This window comes from Aulostomus chinensis, chromosome 19 (genome assembly GCF_037954235.1).
Source record: "Aulostomus chinensis isolate RoL2024-O1b breed Wild chromosome 19, RoL_Achi_v1.0, whole genome shotgun sequence".
In the NCBI taxonomy this organism is placed as follows: domain Eukaryota; kingdom Metazoa; phylum Chordata; class Actinopteri; order Syngnathiformes; family Aulostomidae; genus Aulostomus; species Aulostomus chinensis.
This window is the reverse complement of record NC_141338.1, coordinates 4,437,626-4,461,551: the sequence shown is the minus strand read 5'-3', so window position 1 is coordinate 4,461,551 and position 23,926 is coordinate 4,437,626. Positions and strand designations below refer to the sequence as shown.

General features: G+C 42.8%; 1 protein-coding gene across 23 annotated transcripts in view; it reads right to left on the bottom strand.

Annotated features, from left to right (window-relative positions):
* Nucleotides 1-483: 483 nt before the first annotated feature.
* Nucleotides 484-23,926, bottom strand: part of fnbp1b (formin binding protein 1b) — a 59,175-nt gene continuing 35,732 nt past the window's right edge. For 5 of the 23 annotated variants that reach the window (XM_086188477.1, XM_086188476.1, XM_086188464.1 and 2 more), the window contains 11 exons: nt 22,236-22,364; nt 21,078-21,224; nt 18,289-18,480; nt 15,739-15,927; nt 9,068-9,082; nt 8,777-8,812; nt 6,455-6,564; nt 5,399-5,531; nt 5,060-5,180; nt 4,763-4,936; nt 484-4,055 (listed from right to left, as the gene is read on the bottom strand). In XM_086188477.1, the coding sequence (XP_086044603.1) occupies nt 3,877-4,055; nt 4,763-4,936; nt 5,060-5,180; nt 5,399-5,531; nt 6,455-6,564; nt 8,777-8,812; nt 9,068-9,082; nt 15,739-15,927; nt 18,289-18,480; nt 21,078-21,224; nt 22,236-22,364 (1,425 nt within the window). In that variant the 3' untranslated portion in view covers nt 484-3,876. Of the gene's footprint in view, nt 4,056-4,762; nt 4,937-5,058; nt 5,181-5,398; nt 5,532-6,454; nt 6,565-8,776; nt 8,813-9,067; nt 9,083-15,738; nt 15,928-18,288; nt 18,481-21,077; nt 21,225-22,235; nt 22,365-23,926 lie in introns of all 23 variants that reach the window. The other 18 variants (XM_086188470.1, XM_086188473.1, XM_086188486.1 and 15 more) reach the window with 16 other exon arrangements.

The window sequence follows — 23,926 nt, the reverse complement described above, 5'->3', positions numbered from 1 at the left end:
GAAGAAGTCTTACGTTGCAAAGCAGATAAAGTAATGGTAAGACTCTTTATAGTTAAAATAGATGTTTTTTCCTTTTTAAACTTTATTCATATATTCATATATATTCTCTCTAATTCCATCTTCCACTGTACAGGCGGGCGACTCTGGGGGTAAAAGGTTTGTGGTGCTGCTGGCAAAGCTGCTGCTGCCACTGCTGCCATCATAGCCGTGATTTGTGCCTCATCTGATTTATCGTGTCCTTTATCACTTAAACAAAAGTGGCGTGTTTTGATATCTTGACATGTTGGGGGACGGGTGGTGAAACGAGCATGATTCTGTGCCACAGCAGGGATTTAATCGGTCCATCACTCCTCCTTCTTAGATGAATATCAACAATGGCTTCATCCAAAACAACACACGTGGAACTGTTATGCATATTTGCAGTTAAGGGATTTTAGTCCCACACAGGCAGCTACACCATAGATTTTCAGCTTCTTTTTTAAAAAAAAAAAAAAAAAAAAGGGGAAAAACCCTCATAAAATAAACATTAAAATCACACATGTGCCTCGAGCATCGGGGAAATCAGTGGACACAACGGATCTCTGACAGGTTCTTGATTTAAAAAAATTTAAAAAAAAAATAAAACAAGGTTGAGAAAATCACATCCGTTCACCAGTTCAGTCGGATACTCACAGGAAAAGGTGGATCACAGTATATATTCATATACAGTAGAATAGGAACTTGCAATCACGTCTTTATCGGTTCTATTTTTTCTTGCTTGGACTGAGAGACTTTTCTGCTTCAACGAGGTGATTAACTGTAAACTAAAACTTCGGTTAGACACTTTGATCAACATACGATACGAACAGTTTTACCGTACTGTGTACTTACAGTTTAACAAATGCACAAGACATCCATGACCTACCTAAGATCATCCAGAAAACAACGTTTTGGGTCCCTTTTGATATTAAACTGGGAACACTGGGAGGAGCTCACTGTTAGAAACCAAACATGCTCTCTGAAGAAGAACAACAAAAAAAACCCCAAAGATATATAAAGGAAAAAAATGAACCACAGGCACTGAACCCAAACACTGGCATTCAGGTTAATTCAGTCACATCAGGCAATGAGGGTTAAAGGCTGGAGGCAGAGGTGGGGGGGGGGTGGGTGGGTGGGCGAATACCCCCCCGCCACCGCCGCCGCTGCTGCCACCTCCGTGCTGCCAGCAGAGGGGCGAGGAGGAAGACAGGGCAAGCATGCAGCACACCGCAACGCTGAGAGAACCCGAGCTGTTGCAAAAAGGGCCTCAAAGCAGCCGAAGCCGCCTGAGGGGGGGGGGGGGGCTTGTGCAGGTGTGGGGGGGAGGGGTAGGAGGGGGTGTGGTCAGAGAGAGAGGAGCAGACGTGAATGTATGGGTGATGGCGAGCGATCCATCATTGTGTCCCTGGAGTTAAATACGTGAAGACATGGAAACACAAACACAAAACATAAACAGAAGCACAGTTACAGAGAGGAGGATGAGGATGATGATGATGAAGAAGAAGAAGAGCACCGTCACTTGAAACCTGCAAACATGGCGCTGAGTTTAGAGGGAGGGGTGACAACCCGTCGTGGAAGCTGATGATTCCTTCTCGATTCAAAGAGTGTGTGAGTGACTTGACATGGTGTATGAGGGTGTTTGGGGGGAAAAAGAAGGGGCGTGGCTTCCACCTGTCCATATGTGGGCGGGGTCTCCATCCTGTCTCTGACCACACCCTCTACCATGTGTGCGGCAATGCGTTCAGAGCGAGGAAGCCACCGCGCGTGGTGCAAGCGCTGTTAGTTACATTAGGAAGCAAAGCTTTGCTGCTGAAGAGGTGTTAAGAATGAAAAGGCGCCAAGATTAAAGATGGATTTCTTTCATTGTAGCTTCACACCAAAGGAAGCGCAACACTGCTGGAGTTTCTATTTTGGGTGTAAGGAAATCATTCTAATGGGCCGTCCCTCTCTTTTAGTCTCAGGTCATCTTTCACTCTGACTGTGCGAGCGTATGAGGAACATGGTGGTTTCTCCGAGGCTGCTTGCCCTGCCACTCCTCAGCCAGCCTCGCACTTTTAGGAATCTGCAATTCAAAAAGGAAATACAAACAAACAAACAAACAAAAAAAAATGACAGGAAGAAAGTTAGATAGCTATAAAAAACAGCAACTCAAAAAAGTCAGGTGTGAGGAGGAGGGAAAGGGAAGTCATTGCATAGAACTACTGAGAGTCGTCTGCGACCCAAACATGTCTGACCCTTTTACATAAATCCACTTCAGCTTCCATTTGGCGCAAACGCGTGTTAGAGCGCTGCCACGTAACTTCGTCCCAACACGGACAAACGTCACGCCGGTGCTGCAGCAGGCACCAACGGCATGGATGCAGTGACACGTCTAGAACCCCGCACACCAAGAACCACATGCTGCACCAGGGGGAAATAAATAAGATAAAAAAAAAACCCATAGCCCTAATCATGAAAATGTTCACCTACTAAATCATAATTATCAGATTAAAAAGTAGAAATGTGAGGGTCGGAGATATGAAATAAAAACGTTTTAAAAGAAGGTAAAAGTCTAAATTGTGAGAGTAAAGAATTAAACTCAAATTCTTGACTGAATCTCAAAATTAAATCTTCAAGTTTGAAATGTTCGTCATAGTTATTGTCTCATGATCAACTTTTTCTGTCGCGCTCCTGATGGACCAGGATGCTCCTGCTCAACGCTTCGTTGTTCTTGTCTTTTTGTTCCACTTCCACCAGGAGCAGAGCATCAAAGCCGATTAAAGGTGGAAAGGGAAGTTTGGAAAAAAATGAGTTATAATGAAATTGTTTGTTGATCTGAAAGTAGCACTGAGATGGAGATGAACATGACTTGAACACACACACACACACACACACACACACGCACCATGCTTTTAAATGTCCACAGTGGTGCTGAATCGTGCAAGAAAGCCCAAAGGCCCCCCCCCCCCACACACTGCTGTTACTCCCAGTCCCAGTCAGTTGTTTTACGACCAACTGAAGAGGCCCAACGCTCTCATTATCAAAAGGTAGATTAAAAAACACCATGACTCGCCGATTGGATCAGTGGATTTGGAACCTAACGAGAGGACGATAGTTACAGCATGTTCATGTTGAGACAGCACTAAGATTCATCTACAGCATGCAACACTTGAGAGTGGGGCACTACTTTTTTAATTTTTGATTTTCTTATAGCCTACAAAAATATTGTTTTTCACATGTATTCCTATTTTACAGCAGGTTGTTTGGGAAAAACGACTTTTTTCCCCGTTTGCGTTGCACATGAAGCATGCGTTTCTGTCAGGTACAACAAGTGACCCAAACACAATCACGTGATGTTCGTGGTCACGTCAGCTGGTGATACATTCAGAGAGGCTTTGACCACACACACGTTGGTTGTGGCTCGAACTCTTGATTAAAAGCAAGTTGAGAGCAGAACGTCTGACATTTTAGAGCAGAAAGATACAAAGAAAGACAAAAAAGTCAAACACTACGTTTGAGATGTACATATGATCATTGCTAGTAGGTTATCGTTCCCATCTGAGCTTCAACTGGGGTGTTTGATTTGACCACTAGGTGGCACTGTGGGGAGCTTCAAGCTTCTGATCACACACAGTTACACCTCTAGTTTGCAGCATTTGCCCAACTCAGCTCATCTCCCACTACCAGTCATGAGGTACATCGACAAATACTGTATGGTTCGTCCTTCCCAGTGACAGACAGGAAGTGTGGGTGTGTGTTTAGTGGGTGCATTTTCCTATCTGCGCTACAAGTAACTGTTTCAAACCACCACGACCCCCCCAACATTCAGCAGGTGAATACAAATGTCCTGACTCACAGTAACAAAACAGACTTGCTGAGTTAAATGTAAGTCATTGCACCTTTGGCGTTTGTTTCCAAAAAGACCTCAATGTAGGATGTGGGGACGTATCCCTCCTCGTCCTCGTTGCGGCGCACTCGTGTCCAGCCGTCACCTTTGTCTTCCTCTATGACGTAGAGCAGCTCCCCCTCTGCCACCGAGATGGTGCCCTCATTATGACCTGTCACACGAGAGACACGAGTGACGCTGTGAGGCAACAGCAGAAAAAACTTCCACCCATGACTCACTTCAACCACATCAGAGCTTTACCCTGTAGAAGAAGTATAAAACAACTAAAGAGAACAGTGAGAGGAACCACTATAGTCCGGATGTCACTGTCAACCTGCAGCCTGTCCACCTCTCATAGAAGCATGTTTCAAACCTGTGAGCCCTCGGAAAAAAAGTAACGCCCACTGGCTTCATCTAAACTTCTGCCATGTAGGCCAGGAACCATGGCTGCCCGGACTTTTTGGCGTTTATTCCCAAACCTGTCCTTTGTTTTGCTCCTTGAGAGATGAAAGTTGATGCATCTGCTAAATGAATCAACCTGTTAAATGACTGCACTTCGTTGACTGTTGTCATTCTCTTCAACAAAAACACAGAAGCAGAAAACTGCACGACCAAAAGAAGCACACTCGATACTTTGTGCCAAGATCTGTTCAGGCTTTTAGAGAAATTTTACTTTTAATGTGTTGGAGGAAGGTTTTACTCTCCGCCTACACACATTTCAGCTGAAAGCTCACACTCCTCCTCTTGTAGGGAGATCTGCTTCCTCCACCCTGAATCAACAGAAGTCACATGTCTGTTCAGCCAAATTCTAGAAATAATGGACTCTACCAGACGGCCTACTGAGCTACATCAGAATCCGGCTCCGGCTTTTATAGTTACCATCGAAAGGGTACAAGGCTTTGCAGGTGCCGATGGTGGGCAAGGTCTCCTCGTCGTCAAAGTCATCATCAAACTCGGGTGTGCTGGAGGTGGGGTTGGGGTTGCTGTTGGCTTTGACGTGAGTCTCTGAGTTCTGCTCTTCTGTGTAGCTGCCGTCTGGGCTGCTCAAGGGCCAACACACACACACAGTAAATATACTGTGAAAACATTCATAGTTTTCCTCCGGAAGAGAACATGTGCATCAGCTTTCTCACGCCGTCGGGAGCATGTTGGGTGTTTGTCAGTTTATACCATACCTCTCTCTGTCCTGAGCACAGTTGTTGCTCACTGTTGTGTTGTTCTGGGTCTCATAGACTCCACTTCTCCGGTGTGTATCACTCTTGGATGGCATCCTTTCCTCCACCTCAGCTAACCAGCCCTGAAAGATACACAACCATTGTTTGTGTGAGCAGCAGCCAGCACCAGCAGCTGCATCACATCTTCTCCTAATATGGACTTGCCGGCGTGTCTGGAAGTAGCCCAGCTGCAGACGTCTGTTTGAACTTCTCATTATTTACTGCCTGTGATAAACCAAACAAGCTAGCTTTGCCAGCATTAACACTCAGAAATCAGAGCTGAGATTGGCACCAAACTTGCCTCAAATTTCTGCACATCGAACTGGAGCTTCTCAATGTTCTGCTCTATTTCTGATAGCCGGGGGTCGACGCTGGCCGGGTCTCCCATCTGAGGGTTCTTCACGTACACGTCTTTCATCTTTGTCAGAGCGTCCCTGGGAGAGGAAAGTTCTCACGTTACTTGCAGTCACGGTGGCATATTAGAGATGTGAACAAATACTGAAGGAAAGCTACTTCAAGAATAAATCAACAGTTTTCACATCTGTTTTAGGACAACAGTCAGGTGCTCATATGACAGGAGTTGTCGAGATTTTTAAAGGTTTCAGTTTTAGAGCGCGAAAAGAGGAGGGTGCGCAGCACACTTAGTTTTATTCTGACACAGCAACCGCCTCTTTGGGTTCAGCCCCTAACTTGATGTTTCGGAGTTGCGCACACACATTTTCCCCCCAGAAAACATTTCAAGGCCTGAAAAGAGGATCTCATGCACATTTCAAGCTTTTTCAAGGTACCTAAACTCAAGTCTCTCTCTCCGAACTAAAAGCACAAGTTAAAGTTAAACATTTTCCACACTTCTAAGGCTTTGTGAACCCTGATATGAACACTGAAACAGTGTGAAGTTGCTTTTTTATTGTAAATCTTTCCACAAAGCCAGAATTAAATCCCCTCCTGTCATGCGTCAAATGCTGGTGACGTTCTGTGAAAAAAGCCATTCTTAGTTCATCTGGAGCTAAGATGTGGACTAAAAGTCTACGTCAGACACATAAAGAGGGTACATCCCCCAGAATGAGCCTATTCAAAAGACTTTCCCCCCTATATTAAGATGTAGCACAGGAATATTAACAAAAAGAGGAAATATGCTTAAATGTTATTTTGAAATATCGTTGTACCACAATTAACTTGGGCATCATATCAACTGCGCACACGTTTGCACAGAACAGGAGCTGTGCAGCCCCATCTCACTTGCTTTGATGCAGATTTTTTAATGAGTATGGTCACAAAGAACGATCTGAACAGCTGACATACTTCTATAGTTGTTTACAGTATGTGGCACATTCTTGAGTAGCGTTAGTACTGATACCTCTGGTCCATCTCTTTTTGGATGTCTTTATTCAGCTCATCTATTTTGCCCTGCAGCTTCTTCCTCCTCTGTTCTGGTGGCAGGTGGCTGAAGTCCTCTGGTCCGGAACCCTAAAAGAAAACAGCAGGAAAAGGGAACAAGAATGGGAGGAAGAGAGATATGGAGAGAAACTGTTAGAGAAAGACATGTAACTCACTAAAATCATCAATTTGTTGTGGTTTTTTTTTGTGTTTTTTAACAGGGACTTTGCCTACTTAGGTGCAGTATCTCCATTTGCTGTAAACCCTGTGAGCCATCATCCAGGGAAAAATGGTACCCGAGTTCTTCATTTCAAGCATGTGTTTCATCAGTAGGAGATACTGCAGCCCCTCTAACACAGAGTCTGAGAGTTGGGATGTTTGACTGGAGGCCTTTCACCTAGTCAGTCGCCACGCCTAATCTAGCACTCGCTGCAAATATAATAAATAAAATAGCTGTTAGAACCTACTGGAAACGAATCGGTCTGACCGCCATGAGAAAAAGTTGTGTTCTTAGAAAGAGCAAGCTGGTGATGATATTTACTGACCAGAAGAGTCTGCAGAGTAACCGACCTGACACATCGGCTCAGTCTCGTAAACATTTATAGAAATAGTCACGCAGAATTTCTGCAGCTTCAGAGCTGTCGTAGTTCCACAGCATGTCGGGGAATTGTGGTAGTGGAAAAAAAGATTAAACGTCACTAAATGGAGAAATCATCAATGAACTGATACATTTGTGAAAGAATCAATTAAACTTTACAGCAGCATGTATTAACTGTAATTTATTAATCAAATATGATATAAAACCTCCCTCTTCATTTCATAAAAACAATTACATCTATACTACATCTCATTTATTTCAATATTGTCATTTTTCATGACAGCAGTTAATCACTCAGAGCTATAAATGGAACAAAATAAATAATTCCTTGAAAAGCTGTCGTGAAAACAAAGATGGACGGGCTCTCTTAACTCTTAAAACTTTTACAATTAGAGTGAAAATAGGAGTGAAGATGTCTAGTTTTAATCAGTGAATCAAATTATTTAATTGATACTGACTATTTATCAAGAACGTTGGACCAACTGGGGCTCAGTAGGTTTGTAACAGAGTGAAGACTGTTTGGTCGAGTCTGTCAGTAAAGGGGAGCCGACTGTTGCGTGGACTGGCTAGGTCAAGGCCGGCGTTTGGAACTCGTTGAGATTTCCCACAGAGGCACCACAGGATGTGACTGCTGGAGCTACAGACTTGAGGTCAGGATTCACTGCACATGAGCCTGGTCAAACACGTGGAGCCGGGTTACCACGGCAACCTTACCCTTCCTCCTCGTAGCGGCATGCAACACTTACCAGGCATGCAACACAACAAAAGCCTGTCAGTCAACATGCAGAATCATGCTCCTTTCTTGCTAACAACTTATACTAAGAGTCATGTATTAGTGTTTATATCCACTATATACCTCAAGACAAACAAAAACACAATGATCGAGGAAAAATGCAATTTACTGTGGTTCTACATGATTGAAGTTAACTCAGAACTAAACTAATACTATGAGCAGTTTTTTAGTTATCGTTTTGTAAGGCAAGTTAAAGATGGATAAGAGTTTACAGGTCAGTTGTCGTCCATCATATCAGTGTTGACACAAAGACAACAACACATCACATAAGGTGGATACTGTGATTTCACAAATGATAAGATTTACATTAAAATTGAAGGAATGGCTATAAGTTTGTTCACTTTCATGCTGGGAAACACTGAAGCCAAGGGCTTTATTAACTTAGCATAAATGCTAGAAGCAAGGAGAAATGGCTAGCTTAGCACTGTCAAAAGGTGACCTGCACACAGTGGCCAGCGAGCCAGTCATGGCTTTGATGGTTTTTTTCTATTAGCACATATCAGACAAACAAGATGATGCTAAATAGGCTGATGCTAGTTACATTTTAGACAGAGCCATGCTAGCTGTTTCCCTATGGTACTGCTCTTTATGCTATGCCATATGCTAGGCACTGTATACCAACCGTCTGCTTGCTACCAAACTTCTCATCTTAGCCCTGACAAGTGGATAAGCGTAATTCCCAAAATGTTAAATGACTGTTTTGTCTGTTCTGTCTTGTACACGAATGAATTATTCACAACGGTTTTCTATAAATGTACTGTAATTTGCATGCAGTGTAAGGACACGAGTGAGCACCTAATACACAAGATCAGATTAGTATTCGTTACAAGTCCATGCTGATCGTCGCGACAGGACGGGCTACCAGACAGACTAGGAGACAGACAGATATAACACAGAGTAAATCTGATCACCTCAATGAGATTCCGGACGTGGGAATTGAGTGTGATCTGCACCACAGAAACCACACAAACAAAAAACATAAAAACAAACAAAAATAACACACAAATGAGACATCGACATGAGTTTGAGGTCCATCGTTATGCCACGGCAAAAATAAATAAACTCAGATTAAAAAAAAAGAGAGAAGCACAACAAAAACATAAGGTCATACAGAGCGTTATTAACAATGTGTTACAGGGGAGACGTGACATGCGGGCTCTGGTCATGCTGCTACGGTCGTGTGGTTATACGGTCATGCTTACCAGCTTGAGAGAAAGCTTCATGGAGGGGAGAAATGGCGAGGAGCAGGAGAGAGAAAGAGACAACACAATCAGCATCGGGAGAATATAAAGGCCATTTTCCTTTTCACAATAATTGCTTTTATGAATTTGATGATTTTGCTTTTTACTGCCAAACTTCACCAATTCAAAAAGAGGGTATTAAAGCTGAGGCATTTATAATTTAGATGCAATTTGTGTCTTAAATTTCTACAATAACCTCAGCTATAATGACCACTCTTTTCTACTATGATGAAGTCCAACATTTCTAACATGATGGATTTATGAAAAATGAGAAATAAGTTGGCAAAAAGGCCAAAATATCTGACAAGCATGAAGTAAAGAAGGAGTAAAACTAAGGGAAGACAAAGGAAAATAAATGTAGAGGCAGGAGTAAAGGGGGAGTGACTGCAACAAGAACAAATGTACCCTTTACTTCATGAGCCCACTCTGCCACCATTACAATGACACGCATATGACAGCAGAGGGCGCCAAAAGCATGTATCACAACAGCCGGTCTGATGTTGACAAGGAGGAAGAGACAGCTGGGGAGACACTTTACTCAGATTGGAAACTTTCAAAACTGACTTCACACATCTAATGGCTCGTGTCTTTAATACACTTCAAACAAAAGACGTCGAAAGCAAAATAAGCAAGGGTAATCATGAGCTAAGAAGCAAGCGCAGAAGGGTCGCCAAAAGAAACGGTTACCAAAATGTTTTAACAGCTTAGTTCAGGCGATTTGCTGAGTTGTTCTTGAGAGGAGGACGAGGTTATGTTTTGATTACAAAGAGGAGAGAAGTGAGCAGGTGAACACCGTTGGCTGGTAGAGCCGGAGCAGATGACTTGTAATCCTGTTAGAGGCTCACAGGCTGGCGCACCGAGAAGCTCCACTCGCTTTAGCCCACTAATCAAGTCATCCACCTGAAATTGCCTGCAATGTCTATCACCATGACGACTTATGAACCTCCCCCTCAAACCCCCATTGCTAATTTAGTCTCATATTTCTGGCGTATGAGGCTTCATTTTGTAACTACAAAGACCATTCATACAGAGTACTTCTCTAGACTGTGATGCCGTGTACTTTAAGTATGCCTTTTCAACTTATTCTAATGAACCTTGTTGGTAGTGAAATATACTCTGTTTCATTCCAGTCTTGTCATGAAGAGGAACAGTGACTTTGAGTACATTTTATGAGAGAGAACCTTTAGGATATAAAAATTGTCAACATCAGTCTCTGAATTCTTGATATGCAGCCAAAAACATGTTTTAAGGTAACAGCAAATGCCGGGTGGTGCTCAAGCACCTGCACCTTTGACCTCTACATAGCTGCACTTCAAGCAAAACATTTTTTGAATTTTCTACATTTGATTTCACATTCTCAAATCTCGACCGTGGCGTCCATTCTCTATCAAAAGCAAGATACGCACAAGCCCCTCCTTCTTCAACCTCCCTTACAGCCATAGCGGTTGATGCACATTCTTTACATGGAGTTCAGTGCTGATGACGGTTGAAAAGCTGCTGTGTCTCATACTAACCCAGCTCGTGGCCTCTGAATAAGACACGATGGAACTGAGGAAGCTATTTGGTGAGCTCGGAGCATCATTGTTTCACAACGTGCTGCGTATTAGTTAATCCTGCAGGTTATCCTTCACAAGTAAATATTCCACTGTATCATTCAGACGGAACATACTCATACTGATTAGTAAAGGCTTTCATATTCATCAGCTGTCCATTTCATTACATTCTTACTGCACCTGTTTAAATGGGTTGGACAAAATACCAGGAACTGTCCTGTCAACGGAGATCATTTTTCAAACTGAAAAGGATCCATTCAATGATGAGAGCAGCTCTCTGACCTTCTCATTCTTGCCATACAGAGACATCCTGATAAACCATAGTGAGGTCATCAGATTCTTCCAAGACACTGAGGGGGAGGATGGTCCTGTGACACAGGGGAGTGATACCACTCTTTTTACCGCAGCACACAGAAAGCTACCAAACTGTTTCAACTATTAATCCTGAGTACGAAATGATATTTCATAGCTGTAGCCTGTCCTTGAGACAAATCTAGAAGGACATTTGAGTATTTAACAACTGCATGACTGATGGGTAATGAAAGGAATACACATGCAAGTAAAAAATGTACTCATTTGTTCATGGCAATCAAAGCCTAATGAACTGGCCATTGTGTCCAAGCCGATGTTTGCACCTGCATGTAATGAATTTCCCAGTTGGTATTGGGTTCACAAGAATGCGATGGAACACTAAAATAAAATCAGCTCATCATCCCACAATCATGTTTATGGCAAATCTAATCAAAATTCTATTGGCACTCAGTTCAGGAGAAAAGGAGGTCGTTCAACAACTTTCAACTGCTCTGAGGTATAAAAAAAGGAAAAGGATCGAAGCAACACTCATTCATTGTGCAAAACTAACTAGCAGTGAGCTAACTAGCGGTCAGCCGGTGTCTGTGGGTCTCAGCTCCCTGATGCAGCACAGAGGAGAGAAGAGATTCTCTCTTCTTGTCTGGCCTAGGGGACGGTGTCGAATGAGAATATTTCCCAAAAGGTTTGTGTGTCCAGTGCAAGCGGGCTTTAACACCAGACATGACGAAATCCCTTCCAAGCTTTCCTGAGATATCTTCTTCCCTCAACAAAGTTGTATTGACCTTGACCCTTCAACAGCTACATCTTGAAATGTTCCCTCAAGCTGACGGGATGTCATGACTGTCAGTAACCATGAGGTATAAAAAAGGAAAAAGATATCTGGTCCACAGATCTATCTGAAGCCGTTCCAACCACAGGGACAGACATTGATATACACATATATTTATGGTCCGTACATACAGATAACACTGCTGCAGTATGGCACGCCAGCACAATTAAAGCACTGGAGGGGTGAATTCTAGGCTGCAGCCAGATCCAAAGTGTGACCAACACCTCGCCTACTGTTCCATCCACCTGAGAGTGAGATTTAAATAGAGAGGATGGGTGAGTGCTGGGCGGGATGATTAATGGCACCCTCTCATCCGCTATCCTCCACATCCCCAGGTGCTTGTGACACTTTGTGAATTGACCCCAAAGAGATGCTCGGCAGGGAAGGTCTGAAACAGCTGCAGCACACGGCGAGCAACAAGAGGATCTCAAGCTGATACATGTGATGGGGGATGAAGTCATCATCTTCTGCCATTCTCGTTTCTACATGTGACAAGAGCCATGAGATCAACACGGAACCAGACACAGACACTAGCCTCCTTTATGAAAGATCAACCATCTCTTTCTAGAGATTAATATCTATAATCAATGAGGCTACTGTCTGTGTTTAACAACACACGCGCCTGCAATCATTCAGTATTCCTCACAGAAACACACTCGCGACCCTCTCACACACTTACAACATATTGCCTGGCTTCGAAAGCATATGTGGGTCGGCCCAGAGTCCTCTTCATAAGTTCTTTGTGACAAATGAGCGAGCGCGGGGATTGCTGCTGAGGTGGTCGTCAGAGAGAATACAGTGTTGTCAATCAGAAAAACACCTTAAGCTCCATCTGTGTATATTGCCTTAATCAACACGTGTTGACATTACACACATGGATGCGCAGATACACTGTGAATGTGTTTGACAGCTAAAGTTTGCTAGACAAAGGCTGTCCTGCAGTGGTAGACATCCCTCCACTGTGCAGGGAGACACAACACCCCGCCTCCACTGGCACAACCACCCTAATCCCTAACGTGATAAATGTTTGCCTTGCATGAGCTGGGAGAGGAATCTAAGTTTATTTCAGCTGTAGCTGAAACAGAATCTAATAAAAATGTATTTTAACTGCACACTTTTGGGGGGCTGATACTTGGAAGTAAGGACATTCCCATACTGTTACATCAGCCTGCATGTGTACTTACAATGATCTCATAAAAGACGTATATAGAGGAGGGAGAAGAATTTCTGGACAATGAACTTAATCATCCAAAATGATAGACATCAGAGCAGTAAACAATGACATCACTTCATATATGTAATAACTAGAGCTTTTTTTTCAGGGGTGGGGGGGGGGCTGTGCGGTTCAGCGATCCCTCAAATGTGTCAAAAGCATATGACAAAGATATGTAACTGCTACAGAATATATCATAATTTTAAAATATAATCTTTATTTCCCAAAATGACATCAGTGCACTGAAATAATAAACTTGATTGGAAGTGGGGCATTCCATTCCTGAATCAAGTTCTGTCCAAAAAAAAAAAAGTTTCAGGTCATCAGATATTGGACAACATACCGTACACACTAATACCAATAAACTAAACTCGACCGACCTGGACTTGAGCAGGTGGATCCAGGTCTGTGTGCTAAAGGAGAAGGCCTAACTCCCCATGAGCAGCTGTTGAGAGGGTTTAGCCTAAACTGTGCCAGTGAGGCAGTGGAGCTGGTGTCCCTACAGGACCTGGTATTTACTGGATTAACCATGTTCTCCATGTTGCTTTGCTTGATTAAACAATGGTATATCACTGATTTTTTTCCCCAAAAAACAAAGCACTCATATTGTAGAGATATATAAAATAAATAAGAACATCTATATACACGAAACAAACAAACAGGTTGCTGTCGGACATGAAAAGGAGAACAGATTGGTTATATATGTCCTTGTGAAGTATGGAACGGAGAGCGTTTAAATGAAGCATCTGATTCTCCCAACTCTTCCAACACAAAGCTCCCATCACCTCCAAATAACCTTTTTCTTGTGCTATGAAAAGCTGCAGAAAGGTCACTCCTCTGAATCTGTGCGGAATCAAACACAAAGGCTCTGAATTAATGCTGCACCTTTTCTCTAATCTCTCCTCTAGAAAGCTATTACAGCACTTCCGCTTTCAGAAGTGTGCACTTCCTGTTAGAGCTGCTGGGTGCAAAAGAAAATACACACTTCCTTTTTTCTGTTAACCTTCAATAATTTCCTCTATTATATACTTAGATAGTTCACTGTAGCACTGTTACATTGTCCATGCTAGCATTCATGTGAATATTTTTTACTTTGAATAACTGCTGCCCTTTTACAGTACGAGCACAAACAAGACTGTGTTAGCAGTGTCCGGAAGGAACACGTGAGTAACCGCCCATTCCTGAGGTCAGGGAGAACTGGGGGATGAAGGGCATTGTGGGATGGCGTGCTTTGACCCAGCACTTCCATTACAACACACACTGGACTTTAGAATGGGAATTGTTGATGACACCCCGGCTGGCATGGTGCTGATAAGGCCAACCTCCGGGAAGCTTTCTAAAATAACTCTACGATCCATCTCAATCAGACTCAGTCAGCCTGCAGCAAAAACCCCAACCCATCGCTTGATTCATATGGTGAGGTTTAGTCATCTTCTTTTCCTTTATCATGTGCAAAATAAAACAAACAAACATCTGCCTCCAGCAAAGAAGTGCACAGGGAGAAACTGTAGCCTCCATGCTGCTGCTTAGGCATCTTGTTAATCTCTGTCAGAGGGGGGAAAGTTGGTGAGATGGACTGTCATTGTGAGTTAATATGGAGGATGAAGGGACAAGATGAGTGAGTCGGAAAGGTAGATGGATTCATTGTTATGTGCTACAGAAGCATGCTACATGAGCAAAGGGCCTCAGCACTGTATGAGTGAAGCTGCACGGTTTGCTGTATACCTGCGAGAAACCTATGAGAGAGGAAATTCAAGTCTTAGCTGGTGTGTGTTATCTTTCCTAACTGAGGTCACATCACCTACATATTCCCTCTCCATATACTTCCAGGTTTTAAATTTGGGTTTTAAATCGGCTGAAAGCATGCTTTTTTTGTTTTGTTTCTTCACTCTGGGGTGTCACTTTTGACTACCTGGAGGGTAGTGATGGTGCTTTGGTGGTTAGTATTTTTTTAAAAACTCATCGCCATCTGAACGATGTTAAAGACTGCGGCTGGGTCAGACACAGGCAGCAAATTACCATGCTCACCATGGCTTTGACTGGGGCCATGTCTACTGCAGCGTCATTGGAACCAGGACTGAATACGAATCATAATATTTCCAAGGTGCCCATACAGGGTGGTGGTCTATTGAACTGTCTACCATCGTGAAGGGTCACTGCTTTATTCCCATGTGTTACCTCTGGTTTAATTGGGGCTTTGATGCCCTGTAGATGGAGAGCCAGGTGAGGCTTCGTGTCCTGATCGCTGCTCTAGCGCCCCCCTAGGTCAGTCGGGGCTGTGAATCTCCCATGCACTATATCCTACAGGTGCAGCTCACCAGGTGAAAAGATGCGGCAAACAACTCCACGTGAAGGAGGAAGAATACAGTAGGCCACAGTGCTCCCCAGAGCAGCAGAGGGTGGAGCAAAAACCAGGACAGCTTGGTAGGGAGAACTGAACAATTGGGGAGAAAAAGGGGGGAAAACCTTTCCCTTAGCAAAAAAAGCCTGACGTTAACAAATGTTAGCCGGGTTTTTGGCCAGCAGAAAAGGGGCTATACGTGCATTAACTATGTAGGCATTGTGACCATGAAAATGTACTTCTGATACCTTTGAACAAAGGCATAAGGACATGGACCAGGGCGATACCTCACTCATACAGTGCAGCAGGTATAGAGCTCAGGTGCAGGTGTACAAACACTTAACACGCACACATGCACAAAGCTTGCTGGACACAAACACTTACCCCTCGCCTCAGGCTCCGGAGGCAGTGCATTTTGGGTTTGGAGGTCATGAAGTCGTTGAGGCGGTGGGAGAGAGGCTCCTTGTGCTGCTTGGGAGACTGGGGGTCGTTGGGAACAGCAGAGGGTGAGGGCGGGGATGAGGCTGGGGGGGCAGGTGGGGGCTGGCGGGGGGATGTTAACAGGGACATAAGCTACCAGTAAGAGAGGGAGCCGTGACGGAGAGGAGGAAGAAAAACATGGAAGAAGGGGGCGAGAATCCAACGGAAAAAAGGAGGAAAAGGAGGAGGGAACACAAAACGAAATAAATAAGCCTCCTCTACAAATATTAAAAAAACAAACACACAACAGAAAACCCAAACAGAACATAAAAGACAACCAAAGGAACATCAAATCCAGTATATCAGTTGTTATGTTGTGGAAATGTGTCATAAAACATAAAAAAATTCAAAAAGAAGAAAACTCAGAGTGAGCAGGAAGCGTAGAATGTGTTAAAGCAAGCGGCTGCTGGAACAAAGCAAACAGCAGAGCTTCAGTCAAAGCGCATGCAGGCTTCCATTTTAGGAATCCTTTTCCCTTTTTGTTACGAACCTCATGGCATGCCAACTAGGACGAAAAATTCCCCACATCCCCGAGGATATGAGCAGCTGAATTTGAGGTCATCATCGGAGAAAGCTAATTGTGTATTGCTGCCCTAAAACATCGGACTGCATATTTCATCAACCAGTAGTTTCAGAGTTAGAGGCAATGATGAGTTCTACAAGATCATGCACAGCCAAGTCATTCAGAAACCGTTCTCCCAGAAACAAACACTGGAATTATCAAGGAGAGAAATACCACTACAATGTTTGTTATGCTTGCATGAGTTCATGTACAGTGTAAATACCTTGTTGTAGGGCTGCAAAAACACTCCACTTAGAAAATTAACCCTAAATATATCAAGCACGGAGGATAGAAACAAACCTGCTAAATAAATCAGTTCATTTTCTGTACACAGACATTCAGGGTGGGCGACCTGGCCAAAAGAATCCATGGACTGAAAACAGGTGTTTTGTCGAAATAACACGATAGCTGTCAACCTTATTCCAAAATACCACTGCAACTATATTACAAATTAAGCCAAGTGAAAAAAATGAGGCTGCACAACTGGTCAACACGGCCAACAGCAATTTTCAAATCACTGGACGGTGCAACATTTGTTCAAGAACAATCGTGATGCTGTAGAGATGTCCTGCATCCAGTATGTTCCAGAAACATGCCTTTGATACACATCCCCACGCGTTATCCTTTATATTGAGTTTTAAATAAAAATTCAAAGACTAATGTAAGCACTTACGTTCCCTCAAACAGTGCACAGCATATCGCAAATGTAATGTCAGTCAAAATAATTGATATTCAGATTTTTTTACCACAACTGTGCGGTTCCATTGAGAAACAAACCAAATATTCACTGACTGTTATATTGGCCTAAGTATCAGTTTGAATAAGTCAGAAAACAATACTGATCAGAATAAAAGTGAACGTCTTGAACTTGTACAAGCCAGCAGCAAATACAAATGTAATGTCAGTGCAAAGAATGAATGTCTTCAAAAATCAATATGTTCCAATTAAAGTGCACTGCCCGTGGTGCATGTGATCGCCAGTTATCCTGATAGTTCCCCTGCAACCTTCAATTGAGAAACATTGCAGACTACAGAGACCCGTCTTCCTTCAGTATCTTCTTCTGCTAACAGATTCAGTGACACCTTCAAGATGTTTAGCAGGCTCATTAAGTATCGCCAAAACTGTAACAGCCAGTCACGCATTGGTTTAGTTCATGTGAGAAGGGAAGCTTCTACAGCAGGAAACAAATTAGTCTTCCACAATCTAAGATTGCCAGATTGTCCACCCCTTCACAGAAGTACAGGGCAGTTTGTTTCTCTCTTTTCAATAGTACTGCACTGTCTTCCAGCCTCTTGCAGCTTCTCTTGCATACACACGCACACACACACAATGACTCATTCACACTCTGATCTAATAATTCAATACCATCTGTGCCATCAGCCCAAAAGACAGCCATAGATCAGTTTTGTTGAGCAGGAAACTGAAGGCGGCTATTTAAAGTTGATCACCAAAGTCAGTCAATAGGAGAAAGGGAGACTTGTTATTTCAGGTCTGACAGCAAGTTAATATCTGCCAGTTGAGTCTGTCCACAAAGGTAGAGATGTATTAGTGGGTGTTACAGACGAGATGCTCCATAATGGTGAGGGTGATTGCCAGGGAGGAGGAAACATGTGGCAAATAATAACAACAGAATTTGCAAATACTAACAGTGAACTAGCAACACATTTCTTGAGCTTGAAGTGAACAAAAGTCAAATAATTGACACAAATGAAATGAAATTAAACACATAACCAGCACTGCTCCTGTCACAAATGCAAAACCCAACTCGTTTCTGTAGCCACTTTTACGCTTGAACAGTACAAAGCTGCTGGAAATGAACTGCAGAACTTGTGAGGTTTTGCTGAACATCAGCGTAAAGGACACGCTGTAATAAGTGAGCATTCATGTGTTACCTTGTTCTTGTTCTTAATGAAAGGCCACAATTTGCCCTTGGTCTTGACAATGGGCTTCTCCTTTCCCTCTCTCGAGTTGGTCAGACTGGTGTCAGATGCCGTCCTCTTCATGGCCTGGCCATAGTCCTCAAACTCCACATCACCCGGTGGCTCGAACCCGGACTTAAAAGACTCCACCACCTGCTTTGAATCCTAATCAGAGAAAGTTACAGCGATCAGTGAAAGCCTCACATATTTATACCCCCATTATTCTTTAAATATCGACAGAGGAGAACTCGAAAAAAGTTAACACAGTTGAAAGTCATGCAACAGATACTGTCCCAGATATGAAACAGAATTAGTGCAAAGTTGATGTTGAAGTCCTGCCTCTGCAGGATGTTTTATTCAGAACGTAATGTAAGCTTTGCGAGATGTTCACCAATCATTACATCAGAGCTGCGTAGCCAGGTGTTTAGGCAGCCACATTTTACACACCCTGATTCTCACAATCAGCAGCTAAATGGATACTCCGCAATTTTAAATGCCTGAAGGATAGTGGAGTTGAATGACAACAAAAAGAAGACCTTTCCTGTGACACGTGGTTGGTGTTGCTACTCCAAATGACCACACTGAGTGCAACAACTGCTGCTATGGTCAGACTGTGCATCAGAGAAAGACCCGGTGCTTCAGAAATCATAGAATTGGCTTTCATTCGTGAAGATTGTCCCGAAACAATATGAGTAAGTCTCATAAACTTGTTTACTGCACAACAAATTTTCAGCCTTTATCCAAGATTCAATATGAGAAACTTTAGTGTCTCTTCGTCGAGGAAACAGATAGCAATGCCAACTTTCAGATTGGCCAAATAAGATTCTCTAAATTTAAGAGGGGTTACCACATGCTTCCTTTGATTTTCTAGCTTAGCAGGTCCAGTGATAAGACGCAACATAACAGTGTCCTGGAGACGCTCTTTGTTTTAAGGAGCTTTTTCTGATAACAGTCCAAGTGTGTGTGATGAGAGGAGAGCTCTTCTCGGAGTCACAATTCTGTTTGTGAGCCACAGAATAGAAATGGCAAGACCTAGATCTGTCACGCAGGAGTTATGACAAAAACACTGAGGTTAAGACACAACCAGGCTCGTCAGACACAGGAAGAGACACATTACTCATGTGGCCTATCTAAGTTGATAAGAGAAGGGGTCTGGCCAGGGTGAGGGCCAGGGGTCAAAAGATCTGCTGCTGTGCCCTGCATACCATGAAAAAGGAATAATAAGAGACAGAAAGAGGAACATGTGGCATGATATTCCTGCTGTTGTTAACTGCAGCAGCCAGGCTGGAGTCATCTCTCTAGATACACACACACACACACACACACACTCCCTAGCAATAGTCTTGTTTTTGTCACACAGCAGCCAACATGTGACATGGCAATATATCACACTGGTTGTTTTCTTTTACATAATCAAACAACAAATTAGCAGGTTTTAGTTGTGCAGCCTGAACACAATAAGGTTGTTGGTGGATCTCATGAGTTCAATCTGAAGGAAGCACAGTGCTGAACTTCCTTCTATTTCCAGAACACATATTAAATTTAATGGACTGCAGAGATGCTTCCTCTGCGGCCACACTTCCAGTGAACACTCAAAACTGCTGACAAGAAAGTGTGTAGGCGGGAATCTCTAAGTGCCCTACCGCTCTGATTCAAAAGACCATGATTCCATGATAAAACAATGATGATGCTTAAATTCTTTATTTATCATGTCCAGTATTATTTCATCTGGGACCACTGAATTATTACAATTATGACACTTAGCGTTAGATTACTGTGAATAATGAAATCATAGTGCTCTGGCTTTTACATGATAGGCTGTAATCTGATGTCTCCTATCATGTATCAACATGTTATACTGGGGCCCAGTTGGCTACCATTAGACTATATCTTATAATGCAGACTTATCAGTGTTGGCTAGGGCCTGACCAAATCAGCCAGCTATTAATAGCCAATCTGAATTTGTTTTCCAAACAATATCATAAAAGCTATTACTCAAAAAGTAAAATGTTCTGCCTCAAACATATTTGTCATTGAAATATCATGAATGATATTTGAGGGAGCATTGCAAAAAAAAAAAACTGTTCATGCATATCTTGTCTCTCTCATTCATATATGTGTGTGTGTGTGTGTGTATATATATATATATATATATATCAGAAAAGACTTTATTGCCAAGTATGGTTTTATACATACGAGGAATTTGTTGTGTTGCTGTTGGTGCATGCATATATATATATACACACGTGTGTGTGTGTGTGTGTGTGTGTGTGTGTGTGTGTATATATATTTTTTTTGTGTTTGTGTGTATATTTGTGTATATATGTGTTTATACACACACACACATATATATGAATTTATGAATGAATGAACATGGAGGTATTTCTGGAGGAAATCACTCGTGCTCAGTTAAACGGTTTTGCCTTTGACAGTTATGGTTTGTATTTCTTGGGGAACTGTTGGTTGTTGAAATACGGTGTGCGCTCACAGCTCATTGATTTTCTGACTATAAAAGAGAAGTCAACACATAAATTGAACCGTTTTGTTCAGCCCTGCTCTGTGACAGCCGCGTCCTCCTATATCACTTTGCTGCTCACAGGTGGGCTGTTTTTATTTTTAAAAAAACCCCTTAAGATATTAACCCCCCAGCACACTTGTTGCTTAAGTGAAAGCTCAAGCACCGGAGTGTGTGGGTGGTTACTGACAGACACCGTGGCTGAGTGAGTAATACGTCCCATATGTCAGTCCCAGTGTATACTCACAGTCTTTGGCTCGATGGACTCGGCAGCTTTCGTCATGCCATCTAAACATTTCCCCACGATGGGCAGCACCTGGCGGTCCACATCTGCAAATGTCTTCATACACACCCCTATCCTCTCGATTCGTTTCTCCTCCATGTCTTGAAGTTTCTACATGAAGAGATATGCATATTCAAGTACAAATCCCAGCTTCACCACTGCATTTCCTCAAACACTGGCCCTGGCTCAAACATCTTTTCAACATCAGGCACGGAGGGTTCAAGGCCTTTACTACAGAGAGGTCTGTACTTCATATTCAGTTTTTTATTTGTGTATTTTTTCACATTTTAGTATAACGCCTTCTTGTTTTCTGATGTTCTCCCATTTTTTTTTGCACCGACCACCCACAAACGCCCCCAAAAAGCGTTATACAAGAGGAGTGCGAGCACTGTGCTAGCAGTCTTCAAGGGCCAAACTATCAAGCACCTGCACTACCAGGAAGTTCCACTGCTCACCGTATTAACATTGGCAACTGGCCAATGAACAAATCAACTGAATGTGCAAGCAGGTCACACTCATGATGTGGAGCTGGAACTGTTTTAGTGTGGTAGTTCTTTTGTATTAGTTGCTGTTGTTTATCTTCAGCCTCCAGTTCCAGTGATTTGCTAGTATTTTCTAAACTCTGATTTCATCAGGACTTCATAAAAGGGGACAAAACTTCTTCATGAATTGAAGACCTCTAACCGTGAGTCACTGATAAATAAATGATCATTTTTAGATGGTGTTCTTTGCAGAGAAGCTGTATTTAGCTGTTGATCGAGAGCAAGACGGCATAATAAATCTCTTGACCCTCCACTGTAAAAACAATGCTTGGAAAGTTAAAAACTAAAAATAGTAAAATTCTGATTCAAAAACTCACAAAATAGTGACACTTGTGTCAACATGTAACATACAACACTTATTCCACAAAAATACATACATGAATACAGAATAAATGTGGTTTTGATAATTAAGACTTGTTATTTTTAGTTGTGAACCCAGAAGGGGGAACTAACAAATGACTGCACATAAATGCACCAGAGTGATTTTTCAGTTCAAAATTGTGTATTTCCCATAATAAAATGAGTAGTCTGATACAATAAATCAGACGAAATATCGTTTTCATGGGGCCGTTGTATTTACCTGGAATATGTTGGGGATAACAGTGTAGTAATGTTCATTTTGCTCCTGGTTGAACTTCTGCAGGTAGGAGGAGTAGTCGCTCTTGCTGTCAGCAGCCATCTGGTGCCTCATCTGAGCTTGCTGTCGTGCCTGAAGACAGAGAAGCAAACAACCGTGCACATCACACACGTGCTCTGCTCACTAAAATATCAGCGTCTCCTTAACAGATATAGGCCTTAAACAAACACTCAGCCAGAGCACAAAAACCTATATTAGTAGGACAGATTTGTGCATATACAAGGACTCAGGCATGCACATTAAGACAAATAAACATGGAGCTTTTACAGTCACGAGTATTAATCCAAGTCAGTCAGTAACAGCCAATAGCACTGAACTACATGTGGGCAATCAAATAAAAAGAGCGTGCTTCAGCGTGGCATAGAGCCTGACCCATCTATTGGTCAATATCCCATCATACTGGTGCACGTTTCACTAAATGCACCAGAATCCAAACTTCTCTTACAGACCATAATGCAGGACAAAAATATGCTGTTTGCCTGTAAGCAGGTTCACACAAAAACCATGAGGCAAATTTTCACCAAGCTTGTCAGGGGGCATGGAATGGGCCAGGGACGAACCCGTTCAATTTCAGGGAGAATCTGTTTAACATAGCAAATAATTGGGTTTCTCTGAGGCCGCCTCGGTGGAGGTATGCACCCTCCCACTGCCCTCTATTTATCACAAAGATTGTCTGGCAGAAAGCAGCTGGGATCAAGAAATTTAAAGACTTCTTCCAAATGGTGAAAACCACAAACCAGCACATAGAAAACACCTTCCAACATAACATAACCCAAGTACTCTGAACAATGCTTCCATGGTCGAGGTCTCGGTGGAAGTGTCCGACCCGAGTACAGACATTAGAGTGATTGATATATTGATGAATGTGTTTTTACTCCCTAATATTGTTATTAGCAACAAGAATCCAGCATAGGCCGAGCTCTAGAATGGAAGGATTGGGATTTGATTGCTCAACCAGGCTGGACAATCTATACTGTCACTAAAGTTGATAGCATTAAGCTAGTTCTGTCTCAAGGAGGAAAAGCAGGCAGTCAGAAACACAGCAGGAACAGCCTATTACAGATCCGTGGCAAGCAGATGGAGATGAGATTATCTCAGCTAAACAGCATGTGGAGTGTGTGTGTGTGTGTGTGTGTGTGTGTGTGTGTGTGTGTTCCTGCAGCTAAGTACCGGTACTCATATCTGTTTCCTCTTTCGATCTGATCTGAGACCTGCCCACCAGAGACACTAGTTTCATTGGGTCCTTGATAACAAAGAGAGGATCCTATGAACCTGTGATTTTAATCAGCATTTGAATGTAGGTGAGCAGAAACACTTCATCTGTATACCGTAGCTGTGCAGGGTAGCAGAGAACACACCACCCTGATTTTGAAGTACTTAAACCAGTTTTCACCCACGCACAAATCCGAGGCCTGAGTTTTTCATGTCTCAGACTATCACACTCACACACATATGGGTAAGTAATAAATGACATAATAGAAGAAAAGGAAGACACCAGAGCAGACAAAGGTGCATTATTTCCAGCACAGAAGGGATAACAGTTAATAGCTTGGTGGGGAAAGAATGTGCAATCCAGAGAAAAGCTAAAAATCACACGTGTAAGTCCAGCTGTGTCAGTCCACGTGCGGCCTGTG